Source organism: Oncorhynchus nerka, linkage group LG16 (assembly GCF_034236695.1).
Source record: "Oncorhynchus nerka isolate Pitt River linkage group LG16, Oner_Uvic_2.0, whole genome shotgun sequence".
In the NCBI taxonomy this organism is placed as follows: domain Eukaryota; kingdom Metazoa; phylum Chordata; class Actinopteri; order Salmoniformes; family Salmonidae; genus Oncorhynchus; species Oncorhynchus nerka.
In genome coordinates, this window is record NC_088411.1 from 20135576 (window position 1) to 20151733 (window position 16158).

Sequence of the window (16158 nt, forward strand, 5' to 3'; positions counted from 1 at the left end):
CGTCAGAGTGTGCAATGTCAGATGGGGAAAACACGCATTTCACAAAGTGCTTCATAATAATACATTGCCTGACACATCTGTGTGCGTGTGCGATAGCTAATGCAAATTGTTTTGTGAACACCTTGAAAGTGACTTCTTGTGCCAGCTCAGTCATAGCATCCAGTCATTTCCTGCATCATTCACACCAATTGAGGCTGTGACCACACGGTGAGCACGACCAATCACAGATCCCAACAAGAATTCTGTCCTGTAGCAGCTGATAGTCACAACACAGAGGTTCTAAAACGCTGAGATAAAATGATCAAATAAAATTTGATTTGTCACATGCGCCGAATACAACAGGCTGTAGACCTTACTGTGAAATGCTAACTTACAAGCCCTTAACCAACAATGCCGTTAAGAAAATAGAGTTAAGAAAATATTTACTAAATAAACTAAAGTAAAAAAAATAAAGAATGATGAGGCTATATACAGGGGTACCGATTCCGAGTCAATGTTCGGTGGTACATGTTAGTCGAGGTAATATGTACATGTAGGTAGGGGTAAAGTGACTATGCATAGATAATAAACAGCAAGCAGCAGTGTAAAAACAAAGGGTGGGTGGGTGTCAATACAAATAGTCCGGGTGGAAATTTGATGAATTGTTCAGCAGTCTTATGGCTTGGGGGTAGAAACTGGTAAGGAGCAGCGGTAAAACATTCAGTGGGGGTCAAAGGTACAAAGGTACAGGTTGGTAGTGTGAGGGAAAAATGATGTATTCACTTTATTTGTTGGATATGTAACAATTATTTACTTAACAAACAGTAAGATATGTCTGTCCTGCTAATGCTGAGTTTTATGGTGTCCACTCTAGCTTCCTGCAGCTAGTCTGGGTGTCGTTTACATTGATTGACCTGGTGATAAAACCGACAGCTGGCATTCCAGTGACAGGATGTGGGGTGATTGTGACTGGGATAGAGAGGAGTAGAACATAGGCCTCAGTGGTTCTTAGACATCCTGGCATCTAGGAAATTAGGCCAGAGTTGGGGGTTAAGATAACGCCAGGGGCAGATAAAGACAGGATGAGCCCAAACTATATTGGAAGGTTGGAGCCAGCCATGGTTGAAGCATTTTTAGCTTTGGTATATAAAGACACAGTATTCTCTGTATGGTTCAAGAACTCGGTCCGACAGTCAAGACTTCTGGGCTGACGGCTTCATTATGTCAATAATTAATCGATATTAAGTAAAGATGATTGTTTGAAGAAATGACCAAGTCTCTCAGTACTGAATTTCCACAACATTCTTGGCGACGAGGAGGTGATCTGCAACTTCACCAGTTGACCACTCCTGAAGATCTGGGTAAACTGTGCACAGGAGATCAGAAATTGAGATCTCAGGGTGATTCATGTTTATTATTGAGCAGCTGGACCTGCCTATGATCTGAGAGGTAGCGGTCGCCTGTGGATACCAGTACTGAATTTGAATTTCCACGACAGTAAGCAGGCTCAGGGTCAGGCAGAGTGGTCAGGCAGGCGAGGGTCAAAATCAGGAGGGCGAGAAAAGAGAGACTGGGAAAAAGCAGGAGCTGAGAAACAAAACGCTGGTTGACTTGACGAACTGGGAACGGACAAACGGAGAACACGGGGTAATGGGGAAGATGGGCGATACCTGGAGGGGGGTGGAGACAATCACAAGGACAGGTGAAACAGATCAGGGTGTGACAGTTGGCTAATAGAATGGATGGTAGAGGCGGTTTACCCACTCGCCGACTAATTCTCACAAGGCATCCTGATCTCCGCCACATGTATTTCTTTCTTTTCTTCATGTGAATGACGGGGGTTTGGGCCTTGTCTGGGAACATTATATCCTTTGAGTCTGACTCATAAAAAAATAAAAAATAATCTTTGTCCAGTTTGAGGTGAGTAATTGCTGTTCTGATATCCAGAAGCTCTTTTCGGTCTTAGGAGACGGTAGCATCAACAAAATAAGTTATAAACAATGCGGAAAAAAACACACAAAATAGCACAATTGGTTAGAAGCCCGTAAAACGGCAGCCATCCCCTCCGGTGCCATTCTTCTGCTGAATAAAGAGCTGAGTTGATGATATCTACATTAACAGTAGAGCTGTCTTAGCCATTGATGACTCATCCAAAATGGTGACCTTTCTTTTATGAATGACTGAGTGGGCACCTGGTTAGGACGGGGGCTTAGATGAAGAGAGAGATTAGAACCTGATTCTTCAAAAGCTTCACTTGTCATCACTCCTTTCTTGGGAGGTGACTCGGTCTCACCTCACCCCAAAAGTGTCGCCCTTAGTGTCAGCAGCCAGCGTTCTGCCGAAAATGGCACATTCACAGGAACACAGTTCAAGTTCCAGCCTCAAGTTCTGGTTGGTGCCAATAATAAAATAAAAACCCTAAGTGGCATTACTAACCTCTGGTTTCCTTTGCTGAATTCTTGACCTTTTGTCTCCTCCCAGGGACACACCAGTGGCCAGCGAGGGGAGCAGTAAGACAGCCCGGTCCAAAGCCTCGTCACGCTTCCCCAGACTGGGTTGCAACCGCAACCAGGAGGGCCGCAACCCAGAGCCCCAGAGCGGCGACCTCTAACCTCTACCCTCTACACTCTGACCTTTTACCTTTTCTTTGATTTGCTGATACTGAGGGGTACTTCCTGCTCCTGGACTAACTCAGAGCCTGATAGAGAGACGGACAGTGGAGGTTATGGAGGGGAGAGGCAACAGCAGGGCCTTTTATCCTCTATTTCGGAGAACCCCAGAGGCTAACTATGCCTGCTCTCCTGAACGGAGGATTCACTCAAAGACCACACATGGACTAACTGGGCCTCGGACAAACATTAAAACAAGATGTGAGGACTGTTCCCTGATTTTACTCAGTTTTGTAGTGAAACTGTATCATGGTCATGGTACCTACAGTGTTTTCTAGCTTTTTTTGCATTGAGGTGTGGGGACAGAGACAAGTGTTCTTCAAACAAAACTAACAGGTGTTTTCTTGGTCAATGTCAGCATTTCGGTGCCATTTTTTTATTTTGACATCATCCTTTTACTTAACATTAACCAAGGCAATGAGCATTCATCTTTTATATTTATTTTGCCAATCTGTTACCATACGATAATGTGCACAATTGCATATTCCCTCACACAATTTAAGGACTTTTAATACAATTATTACTGCTGGACTGATTATCCAGACGTCCCAATGCTTGTGGACTGAATGTGACTTAGCAGGAGACTTAACAGTAAATAGATCATAGATGAATGTCTTACAGTTGGGTAACACTTGAAGAGAAGCCGCTTGATCAAGTGCATGAAAAGTCATTTACAGATGCAGTTTGTACACTGCTTTAACTTGAAATAGAAATCCTAAATACATACATATTACTCAAGTATAGAGATTACTTCGGGGGAAAAAATAAGAGATTGCATGTGGTGGAAGTTGTTCTTGTGACCGCCCCCCAGTCAGCTGTCCAATCAGAACTGTTGAAATGAGATTTAAACAGGAAGAAGCGGATGATAACGCTCTGGGGAAGACTGTAAATCAGCACACATCAATAATAGGAGCAAATGATGAAATGATTACCAATCTTATTTTGAAGCACAAATATAAAATATTAATGATAAACAACAAATGTATTTTTTGTTCATTCACCCAGACAAACAGCACTGCTGTTACATATTGTTTGTTAAACTTGAAATGGAGAAACAGGACCCTGGTTCTATTCATAACAAAGCACTTCAATTGATCTAGCTGTTCTTTCTACTCAGACATTATTAAGTGATGTTGTCGTTGCCACTTCTACAGGACCGCTACTAAGGTTCATTTCCTGTTTGTGTCTCATGGCTAGGACCAATAGTTTTTCCCCAGATCATGTGACCTGACCAGAAGAAACTCTGGACCCTAGTTGTAGGCTGTAACTTAGAGCCTAGAGTGTTTCCTGGTCATTTCACGACTAGAGCCCAAAGTGTTGCCCTTTCAGGTCACATGGTCAGGAGAAAGAAAAACTCCTGGCCCTCGACAACGCTCCTGTCTTTGGAGGGCTTCTCTTGTACCTTCTGTCCTACCCTTTAGCCTAACAGTCTGTCTTAAAAGACAGTGGCACAGAGAGACTAATGAATAAAGGGGTTCATACTGTACATGCATACCAATGGTGTTGTTATTGTGGTATTCTACATATGGAAGACCAAAGCAGGAACGAATCTGTGACAATATTGGTTCTTGACTGTTTGGCCCTGTCCGGGGGTGTCCTCGGATGGGGCCACAGTGTCTCCTGACCCCTCCTGTCTCAGCCTCCAGTATTTATGCTGCATTAGTTTATGTGTGATAGGGTCAGTTTGTTATATCTGGAGTACTTCTCCTGTCCTATTCGGTGTCCTGTGTGAATCTAAGTGTGCGTTCTCTAATTCTCTCCTTCTCTCTTTCTTTCTCTCTCTCGGAGGACTTGAGCCCTAGGACCATGCCCCAGGACTACCTGACATGATGACTCCTTGCTGTCCCCAGTCCACCTGGCCATGCTGCTGCTCCAGTTTCAACTGGCCTGGGCCCTAGGACCATGTCCCAGGACTACCTGACATGATGACTCCTTGCTGTCCCCAGTCCACCTGGCCATGCTGCTGCTCCAGTTTCAACTGTTCTGCCTTACTATTATTCAACCATGCTGGTCATTTATGAACATTTGAACATCTTGGCCACGTTCTGTTATAATCTCCACCCGGCACAGCCAGAAGAGGACTGGCCACCCCACATATGCTCTCTCTAATTCTCTCTTTCTTTCTCTCTCTCGGAGGACCTGAGCCCTAGGACCGTGCCCCAGGACTACCTGACATGATGACTCCTTGCTGTCCCCAGTCCACCTGACTGTGCTGCTGCTCCAGTTTCAAATTATTCGACCATGCTGGTCATTTATGAACATTTGAACATCTTGGTCATGTTCTGTTATAATCTCTACCCGGCACAGCCAGAAGAGGACTGGCCACCCCACATAGCCTGGTTCCTCTCTAGGTTTCTTCCTAGGTTTTGGCCTTTCTAGGGAGACCAGCCACCGTGCTTTTACACCTGCATTGTTTGCTGTTTGGGGTTTTAGGCTGGGTTTCTGTACAGCACTTTGAGATATCAGCTGATGTACGAAGGGCTATATAAATAAATTTGATTTGATTTGATTTGATGATTCATTAAGGGCATGAACATTATGTAAATTAATTGGATCAATGTATTTTTGGGGGCGTATTTGATTAGGATCCCCATTAGCTGTTGCAAAAGCAGCAGCAACTCTTCCTGGGGTCCAACACAAAACATGAAACATGACATAATACAGAACAGTAATAGACAAGAACAGCTCAAGGACAGAACTACATCCATTTTTAAACAGAAAGGCTCATGTAGCCTACACATCAATACATACACACAAACTATCTAGGTCAAATGTCTTGCCTGGTTAAATAAAGGCTAGATAAAGACATCAACGTATATACAGTATGTTGAGTGCCTTCAGAAAGTATTCACACCCCTTGACTTTTTCCACATTTTGATGTGTTATAAAGCAGGATTAAAATCGATTTCATTGTAATTTTTTGTCAACAATCTACACAAAATACTCGAATGGTGAAAGTGGAAGAAAAATTATATATTTTTTTATGATATGAAAAATAAAACACTAATATATCTTAATTAAATAAGTATTCAACCCCCTGAGTCAATACATGTTAGAATCACCTTTGGCAGTCCTTAATGATTGCAAGCGTACCCATAACATGCTGCAGCCACTACCACTATGCTTGAAAATATGGAGAGTGGTACTCAGCAATGTGTTGTATTGGATTTGTCCCAAACATAACACTTTGTATTCAGGGCAAAAAGTAAATTGCTTTGCCACATTTTTTGCAGTATTACTTTAGTCCTTGTTGCAAACAGGATGCATGTTTTGGAATATTTTTCCTTCCTTTCCACTCTGTCATTTTTATTTTTTTATTATTATTTTTTTCACCTTTATTTAACCAGGTAGGCTAGTTGAGAACAAGTTCTCATTTGCAACTGCGACCTGGCCAAGATAAAGCATAGCAGTGTGAACAGACAACACAGAGTTACACATGGAATAAACAATTAACAAGTCAATAATACAGTAGAAAAAATGGGCAGTCTATATACAATGTGTGCAAAAGGCATGAGGAGGTAGGCGAATAATACAATTTTGCAGATTAACACTGGGGTGATAAATGATCAGATGGTCATGTACAGGTAGAGATATTGGTGTGCAAAAGAGCAGAAAAGTAAATAAATAAATAAAATTAAAAAACAGTATAAAAACAGTATGGGAATGAGGTAGGTGAAAATGGGTGGGCTATTTACCAATAGACTATGTACAGCTGCAGCGATCGGTTAGCTGCTCGGATAGCTGATGTTTGAAGTTGGTGAGGGAGATAAAAGTCTCCAACTTCAGCGATTTTTGCAGTTCGTTCCAGTCACAGGCAGCAGAGTACTGGAACGAAAGGCGGCCAAATGAGGTGTTGGCTTTAGGGATGATCAGTGAGATACACCTGCTGGAGCGTGTGCTACGGATGGGTGTTGCCATCGTGACCAGTGAACTGAGATAAGGCGGAGCTTTACCTAGCATGGACTTGTAGATGACCTGGAGCCAGTGGGTCTGGCGACGAATATGTAGCGAGGGCCAGCCGACTAGAGCATACAAGTCGCAGTGGTGGGTGGTATAAGGTGCTTTGGTGACAAAACGGATGGCACTATGATAGACTGCATCCAGTTTGCTGAGTAGAGTGTTGGAAGCCATTTTGTAGATGACATCGCCGAAATCGAGGATCGGTAGGATAGTCAGTTTTACTAGGGTAAGCTTGGCGGCGTGAGTGAAGGAGGCTTTGTTGCGGAATAGAAAGCTGACTCTTGATTTGATTTTCGATTGGAGATGTTTGATGTGAGTCTGGAAGGAGAGTTTGCAGTCTAGCCAGACACCTAGGTACTTATAGATGTCCACATATTCAAGGTCGGAACCATCCAGGGTGGTGATGCTAGTCGGGCATGCGGGTGCAGGCAGCGATCGGTTGAAAAGCATGCATTTGGTTTTACTCGCGTTTAAGAGCAGTTGGAGGCCACGGAAGGAGTGCTGTATGGCATTGAAGCTCGTTTGGAGGTTAGATAGCACAGTGTCCAATGACGGGCCGAAAGTATATAGAATGGTGTCGTCTGCGTAGAGGTGGATCAGGGAATCGCCCGCAGCAAGAGCAACATCATTGATATATACAGAGAAAAGAGTCGGCCCGAGAATTGAACCCTGTGGCACCCCCATAGAGACTGCCAGAGGACCGGACAGCATGCCCTCCGATTTGACACACTGAACTCTGTCTGCAAAGTAATTGGTGAACCAGGCAAGGCAGTCATCCGAGAAACCGAGGCTATTGAGTCTGCCGATAAGAATATGGTGATTGACAGAGTCGAAAGCCTTGGCAAGGTCGATGAAGACGGCTGCACAGTACTGTCTTTTATCGATGGCGGTAATGATATCGTTTAGTACCTTGAGCGTGGCTGAGGTGCACCGTGACCGGCTCGGAAACCAGATTGCACAGCGGAGAAGGTACGGTGGGATTCGAGATGGTCAGTGACCTGTTTGTTGACTTGGCTTTCGAAGACCTTAGATAGGCAGGGCAGGATGGATATAGGTCTATAGCAGTTTGGGTCCAGGGTGTCTCCCCCTTTGAAGAGGGGGATGACTGCGGCAGCTTTCCAATCCTTGGGGATCTCAGACGATATGAAAGAGAGGTTGAACAGGCTGGTAATAGGGGTTGCGACAATGGCGGCAGATAGTTTCAGAAATAGAGGGTCCAGATTGTCAAGCCCAGTACGGGTCTAGGTTTTGCAGCTCTTTCAGAACATCTGCTATCTGGATTTGGGTAAAGGAGAACCTGGAGAGGCTTGGGCGAGGAGCTGCGGGGGGGGCGGAGCTGTTGGCCGAGGTTGGAGTAGCCAGGCGGAAGGCATGGCCAGCCGTTGAGAAGTGCTTATTGAAGCTTTCGATAATCGTGGATTTATCGGTGGAGACCGTGTTACCTAGCCTCAGTGCAGTGGGCAGCTGGGAGGAGGTGCTCTTGTTCTCCATGGACTTCACAGTGTCCCAGAACTTTTTGGAGTTGGAGCTACAGGATGCAAACTTCTGCCTGAAGAAGCTGGCCTTAGCTTTCCTGACTGACTGCGTGTATTGGTTCCTGACTTCCTGAACAGTTGCATATCACGGGGCTATTCGATGCTATTGCAGTCCGCCACAGGATGTTTTTGTGCTGGTCGAGGGCAGTCAGGTCTGGAGTGAACCAAGGGCTGTATCTGTTCTTGGTTCTGCATTTTTGAACGGAGCATGCTTATCTAAAATGGTGAGGAAGTTACTGTTAAAGAATGACCAGGCATCCTCAACTGACGGGATGAGGTCAATGTCCTTCCAGTATACCCGGGCCAGGTCGATTAGAAAGGCCTGCTCACAGAAGTGTTTTAGGGAGCGTTTGACAGTGATGAGGGGTGGTCGTTTGACTGCGGCTCCGTGGCGGATACAGGCAATGAGGCAGTGATCGCTGAGATCCTGGTTGAAGACAGCGGAGGTGTATTTGGAGGGCCAGTTGGTCAGGATGACGTCTATGAGGGTGCCCTTGTTTACAGAGTTAGGGTTGTACCTGGTGGGTTCCTTGATGATTTGAGTGAGATTGAGGGCATCTAGCTTACATTGTAGGACTGCCGGGGTGTTAAGCATATCCCAGTTTAGGTCACCTAACAGAACAAACTCTGAAGCTAGATGGGGGCGATCAATTCACAAATGGTGTCCAGGGCACAGCTGGGAGCTGAGGGTGGCCGGTAGCAGGCGGCAACAGTGAGAGACTTATTTCTGGAGAGGGTAATTTTCAAAATTAGTAGTTGGAACTGTTTGGGTATGGACCTGGAAAGTATGACATTACTTTGCAGGCTATCTCTGCAGTAGACTGCAACTCCGCCCCCTTTGGTAGTTCTATCTTGACGGAAGATGTTATAGTTGGGTATGGAAATCTCTGAATTTTTGGTGGCCTTCCTGAGCCAGGATTCAGACACGGCAAGGACATCAGGGTTAGCAGAGTGTGCTAAAGCAGTGAGTAAAACAAACTTAGGGAGGAGGCTTCTGATGTTGACATGCATAAAACCAAGGCTTTTTCGATCACAGAAGTCAACAAATGAGGGTGCCTGGGGACATGCAGGGCCTGGGTTTACCTCCACATCACCCGCGGAACAGAGAAGGAGTAGTATGAGGGTGCGGCTAAAGGCTATCAAAACTGGTCGCCTAGAGCGTTGGGGGCAGAGGATAAGAGGAGCAGGTTTCTGGGCATGGTAGAATATATTCAGGGCATAATGCGCAGACAGGGGTATGGTGGGGTGCGGGTACAGCGGAGGTAAGCCCAGGCACTGGGTGATGATGAGACAGGTTGTATCTCTGGACATGCTGGTTGTAATGGGTGAGGTCACCGCATGTGTGGGAGGTGGGACAAAGGAGGTAACAGGGGTATGCAGAGTGGGTCTAGGGGCTCCATTGTGAACTAAAACAATTATAACTAACCTGATACAGTATACAAGGCATATTGACATCTGAGAGAGACATACAGCGAGGCATACAGCGAGGCATACAGTAATCACAGGTGTTGAATTTGGAAAGCTAGCTAAAAACAGTAGGCGAGGCTAATCCGCTAGCACAACAAACAGCAGGTAAAATGGCGTTGACTAGGCAACGGGGCCGACAGGTAAGACAAACAAGCAGAAAGGAGTACCGTGATTAATGGACAGTCCAGCGTGCGTCAGCTATGTAGCCAAGAGATCATTTAGGTTAGTATTGTGGAGTACCTACACTGTTGTAGATCCATCCTCAGTTTTCTCCTATCACAGCCATTAAACTTTGTATGTGTTTTAAAGTCACCATTGGCCTCATGGTGAAATCCCTGAGTGGTTTCCTTCCTCTCCGGCAACTGAGTTAGAAAGGACGCCTGTATCTTTGTAGTGACTGGGTGTATTAATACACCATCCAAAGCTTAATTAATAACTTCATGCTCGATTCAATATCTGCTTCTATTTATTTATTTTATCTACCAATAGGTGCCTTCTTTGTGAGGCATTGGAAAACCTCCCTGGTCTTTGTGGTTGAATTTGTGTTTGAAAATAACTGCTCGACTGAGGGACTTTACAGATACAGCGCCTTGACTAATATTGGAACCCTTGGTAAATATGAGTAAAACTGGCAGTGGAATGTTTTTCTTTATTGTTTATCCTCATTCAAAATATTCACAAAAATCAAACCTTTTAATTAAAGCAAAATAATTGAAAGAAAAAATAAATTCTTATCATAAAACAAATATTTTTCTCAAATATACAGTTCAAGTCAGAAGTTTACATACACCTCAGCCAAATACATTTAAACTCAGTTTTTCACAATTCCTGACATTTAATCCTTGTAAAAATTCCCTGTTTAGGTCAGTTAGGATCACCACTTTATTTTAAGAATGTGAAATGTCAGAATAATAGTAGAGAGAATGATTTATTTCAGCATCACATTCCCAATGGGTCAGAAATTTACATACCCTCAATTAGTATTTATTTTGATTTTTTTTATTTATCCGTTATTTTTACCAGGTAAGTTGACTGAGAACACGTTCTCATTTGCAGCAACGACCTGGGGAATAGTTACAGGGGAGATGAGGGGGATGAATGAGCCAATTGTAAACTGGGGATTATTAGGTGACCGTGATGGTTCGAGGGCCAGATTGGGAATTTAGTCAGGACACCGGGGTTAAAAACCCTACTCTTACGATAAGTGCCATTGGATCTTTATTGACCTCAGGGCAGTGTCCCCAATCACTGCCCTGGGGCATTGGGATATTTTTTTTTTTAGACAGTAGAGTGCCTCCTACTGGCCCTCCAACAACACTTCCAGCAGCATCTGGTCTCCCATCCAGGTACTGACCAGGACCAACCCTGCTTAGCTTCAGAAGCAAACCAGCAGTGGTATGCAGGGTGGTATTTGATAGCATTGCCTTTAAGTTGTTTAACTGGGGTCAAATGTTTTGGGTAGCCTTCCACAAGCTTCTCACAATAAGTTGGGTGAATTTTGGCCCATTCCTCCTGACAGAGCTGGTGTAACTGAGTCAGGTTTGTAGGCCTCCTTGCTTGCATGCGCTTTTTCAGTTCTGCCCACAAATGTTCTATAGGATTGAGTTCAGGGCTTTGTGATGGCCACTCCGATACCTTGACTTTGTTGTCCTTAAGCCATTTTGCCACAACTTTGGAAGTATGTTTGGGTCATTGTCCATTTGGAAGACCCATTTGTGACCAAGCTTTAAATTCCTGACTGATGTCTTGAGATGTTGCTTCAATATATCCACATAATTTTATTTCCTCTTGATGCCATCTATTTTGTGAAGTGCACCAGTCCCTCCTGCAGCAAAGCATCCCCACAACATGATGCTGCCACCCCTGTGCTTCACGGTTGGGATGATGTTCTTCGGCTTGCAAGCCTCCCCCTTTTTCCTCCAAACATAACGATGGTCATTATGGCCAAACAGTAATATTTTTGTTTCATCAGACCAGAGGACATTTCTCCAAAATGTACGATCTTTGTCCCCATGTGCAGTTGTAAACCGTAGTCTGACTTTTTTAAGGCGGTTTTTGAGCAATGGCTTCTTCCTGGCTGAGCGGCCTTTCAGGTTATGTCGATGTAGGACTCGTTTTACTGTGGATATAGATACGTTTGTACTGGTTTCCTCCAGTATCTTCACAAGGTCCTTTGCTGTTGTTCTGGGATTGATTTGCACTTTTCGCATCAAAGTATGTTTATCTCTAGGAGACAGAACGCGTCCAATCATTTTACTTCAATTCAAGGTTTGATTTTTGTGAATATTTTTAAAGAAAGACCAAGAGGATAAACAGCAAATATATGCATAAACAGCCTGTTTTGCTCATATTTACTAAGGGTGACAATGTTAGTGGAGGGCATTGTAATTGTATTTGTGGGGTACAGAGATTAGGTAGTTTTTCAAAAATCATGTTAAACACTAGTATTACACACAGAGTGAGTCCATGCAACTTATTATATGACTTGTGACTTTCTGATCCCTGATCTGACCTGTTTCAATACGCAGGTCAATATCCCCGATCTGACCTGTTTCAATACGCAGGTCAATATCCCCGATCTGACCTGTTTCAATACGCAGGTCAATATCCCCGATCTGACCTGTTTCAATACACAGATGAATATCCCTGATCTGACCTGTTTCAATACGCAGGTCAATATCCCCGATCTGACCTGTTTCAATACGCAGGTCAATATCCCCGATCTGACCTGTTTCAATACGCAGGTCAATATCCCCGATCTGACCTGTTTCAATACACAGGTGAATATCCCTGATCTGACCTGTTTCAATACGCAGGTCAATATCCCCGATCTGACCTGTTTCAATACGCAGGTCAATATCCCCGATCTGACCTGTTTCAATACGCAGGTGAATATCCCTGATCTGACCTGTTTCAATACGCAGGTGAATATCCCTGATCTGACCTGTTTCAATATGCAGGTAAATATCCCTGATCTGACCTGTTTCAATACGCAGGTCAATATCCCTGTTCTGACCTGTTTCAATACGCAGTTCATATCCCTGATCTTACCTGTGCACATAGCGATCTCTTGCTTTTAGGTAGGTTGTACATAATATACACTACATAACCAAAGGTATGTGGACACCTTTTCATCAAACATCTCATTCCAAAATCATGGGTATTAATATGGAGTTGGTCCCTCTCTTCTGGGAAGGCTTTCCACTAGATGTTGGAACATTGCTGCAGGAATGTGCTTCCATTCAGCCACAAGAGCTTTCGTGAGGTCTGGCACTGATGTTGGGCAATTCGACCTGGCTCGCAGTTGGTGTTCCAATTCATACCAAAGGTGTTAGATGGGCTTGAGGTCAGGGTTCTATGCAGGCCAGTCAAGTTCTTCCACACCGATCTCGACAAACCATTTCTGTATGGACCTCGCTTTGTGTATGGGGGCATTGTCATGCTGAAACAAGAAAGGGCCTTCCCCAAACTGTTGCCACAACGTTGGAAGTACAGAATAGTTTAGAATGTCATTGTATTTGGTCGTGTTAAGATTTCCCTTCACTGGAACTAACGGGCCTAGCACAAACCATCAGTTGCCTATGCTCTCATATGGAGAGATCCCATTGAAAAACTTTGCTTGCTATTCTGGCAATTGGCATATCCAACAGTCTCACCATACATGCTTCCATCTCACCTTACACGGTTCCCAGCCCGTGTGCCTAGTTATTGTCAGTATAGGCGCAAACTTGTGGATACCTAAAAAATTACATCCTGCTCTGTTGTGGTTTTTAAGATACCCCTTAGCACCCCACACTCCTGCTGAATAGTCCAGAACAGGAGACACGCATGTCTGACACAGTTTGAAATACGTGGCGAAACCAATATCTTTGAGTGTTTTTGTTTTCCATATACCTCCCCAAAGAGCTCTATTTACTGAGTTGGCCAGGGGAAATGGGCCGTTCATCAAAATAAACACCCAAATATTTTTAGTTGCCATTAAACTCAAATTGATCCATCATTTGCACCAATTGTCTGTACATAATAACATTTTCTGCAGGTCTTGTTCAGTTCCTGCCATCCCAATAATGAGGTTTAATTCAGGTTTAATGTATTTTCACCAAAGAAAATGTGCAATAAACAACAAGACAGATAAATTAAAAAAGACAGTACAGGTGCAACAAAGCTGAGACCGAGAGACTGATAAACAGCTTCTATCCCCAGGCCATCAGACTGTTAAACAGCCACCATTAGACAACCTCCTCCCAGTGCCTAGTCCTTTGTCCTACGCTGCCCTTTAGTCAATGTCACTAGTTGGCTACCACCAGCTACTCTACCCTGACCTTAGGGACTGCTGCCCTATGTACATAGTCATTGAACACTGGTCACTTTAATAATGTTTAAATACTATTTACAGTTGAAGTCGGAAGTTTGCATACACCTTTTCCAAATACATTTAAACTCACAATCCCTGACATTTAATCATAATAAAAATTCCCTGTCAGCTTCTACCCCCAGGCCATAAGATCATCTAGTCAAATGGCTACCCAGACTATTCACATTGCCCTCCCCCTCCCCTCTCCACACCACTGCCACTCTCTGTTGTCATCTATGCATAGTCACTTTAATGAACTCTACCTACATGTACGTACCTCAGCTAACCGGTGGCCCTGCACATTGACTCTGTACCGGCTCCCCCTGTATATGTTATTTTTTACTGCTCCTCTTTAATTACTTGTTACTTTTATCTCTTATTCTTATCTGTATTTTTTTGAAACTGCATTGTCGGTTCGGGGCTCGTAAGTAAAGCGTTTCACTGTAAGGTCTACTATACCTGTTGTATTCGGCGCGTGTGACTAATAAAATGTGATTTGAAATGTATTATTATGTGCTTGATTGTAATTGATTGATAAGAAATAGGCACATAAGCATTTCCTTGCACCCACCATAACACCTACTAACTGTGTACTCCACCAATGTCATTTGTGTTGTTTTACAGTGTCAGCCATAGTAGGACGGCACCCCCTGGAGCGAAATAGAGTTAAGCGTGTTGCTGGAGTTGACTGGTATTCAAACCTTTTGGTTACTGGCCCAACGCTCTAACCGCTGGGCTACCTGGATGGATAAACACATTGTGAATGTTACATCTGTATATAAGTTCTACTGCTGGCTCTTTAACATCAGTTATACTTCGCCGTAAGTCTTTATTTATTCCCTCCTGCACTTTTGTTTACTAACACACCGGAATATCCAGGGGTGTGTTCGGTCGATGAAGACGAGCACGAGTGTGTGCTAAATGTGCATTGTCTGTTGACCAGAAAATTGTGTACATGCCTAGTTAGGATGGGGATGAGTGCTCGCGGTTATGTTCGACAGAGTACACACTTGCTCACTTACAGCTGAGCGGATACAGGCCAAACACACCAAGCATTTACACAGAGATTATATTTACCGTTTCAGGTGTACTGTAGGGCATTGACTTTCAATCGACATTATATATACAGTGTTTATGCATAGCAATGAGTACAATAGCCCTACTGAGGTCCCTTCTTACCATAGGAATATAAGACGGTCCTTAAAGTATAGTTCTCTCTCATTGAAGTGATGGTCCAGTATGTTGGGATAAGACTGTATATCATTTCCATGCTTTTACCTTTGTATCTGAAGGACATGAAGGCAACAGCGACCTTAGTTAAGATGAGGTCACAGCATAAACAGATCTTTACTAACACAAAGACTGGTTATGCTTTATATACAGTTATACAGTAATAGGCCACAGTCATTTGAATACCGGAAGGCATGGCTTTCATTTCTACATTGACATGAAAGGTAAGAAAATAGAAGAATGTATAGTTTGTGAACTTAATGATTGGGGAATGGGGAATCTCAGAAGCTTGGAATCTATGGCTAGGGATTCTGCATGAATCTTAGTGGGGATTCTAGTGGAATATTATAATGATGTCATTCATTACCTGACAATTGCTGCTTCCCCATCTGATTACAGCTGTGCAGGTCTGTGCAAGCAGCCTGTATACAGTAGCTGCTCACTGGCGTGATCGCCACCTATTCATCTAGTTGGAAAACTAAGTGTCCCTAAATTTGATAATACTCTTCTTCTTCTCGCTAGACTCAAAGGCAGCATCACATGACCTTTTGGTTACTACACAAAAGAAGTCAAGATGGCGCCGGAGGGGAGGGCTACCGTCTTATCAGCTCTTAACCAACCATGCTATTTTTTTTTTATTTTTTTCGCGTTGTTCGTAAATTGTTTTGAACATAAGAGACGATAGCAGCAACATTATGTCCAAAAAGATCTTCTGGACATCAGAACTGGAATTACTCACCTCAAATTGGATGAGGAGTTCTTCTTCTATGAGTCAGACGCGAGGGATATACTACAGACACCCGACCAGGCTCAGATCCCCGTGATTCACTGGAAAAGGAAACGTAAGTTTCGCAGAAAGAGATCAGGATGCCTTGTGAGATCAGGTCACGAGTGGCTAATCTGCCCTTGCCTTCCGTTCTGCTAGCTAACTCTGAATCGCTGGAAAATAAATGGGATGAACTGA

General features: G+C 43.8%; 1 protein-coding gene across 5 annotated transcripts in view; it reads left to right on the forward strand.

Annotated features, from left to right (window-relative positions):
- snx29 (sorting nexin 29) overlaps positions 1-4873 on the forward strand; it is a 114471-nt gene extending 109598 nt beyond the window's left edge. For 3 of the 5 annotated variants that reach the window (XM_029685030.2, XM_029685031.2, XM_029685032.2), the window contains one exon: positions 2461-4134. In XM_029685030.2, the coding sequence (XP_029540890.1) occupies positions 2461-2590 (130 nt within the window). In that variant the 3' untranslated portion in view covers positions 2591-4134. Of the gene's footprint in view, positions 1-2460; positions 4135-4436 lie in introns of those variants that run through there. The other 2 variants (XR_003865787.2, XR_003865788.2) reach the window with 2 other exon arrangements.
- Positions 4874-16158: the final 11285 nt, after the last annotated feature.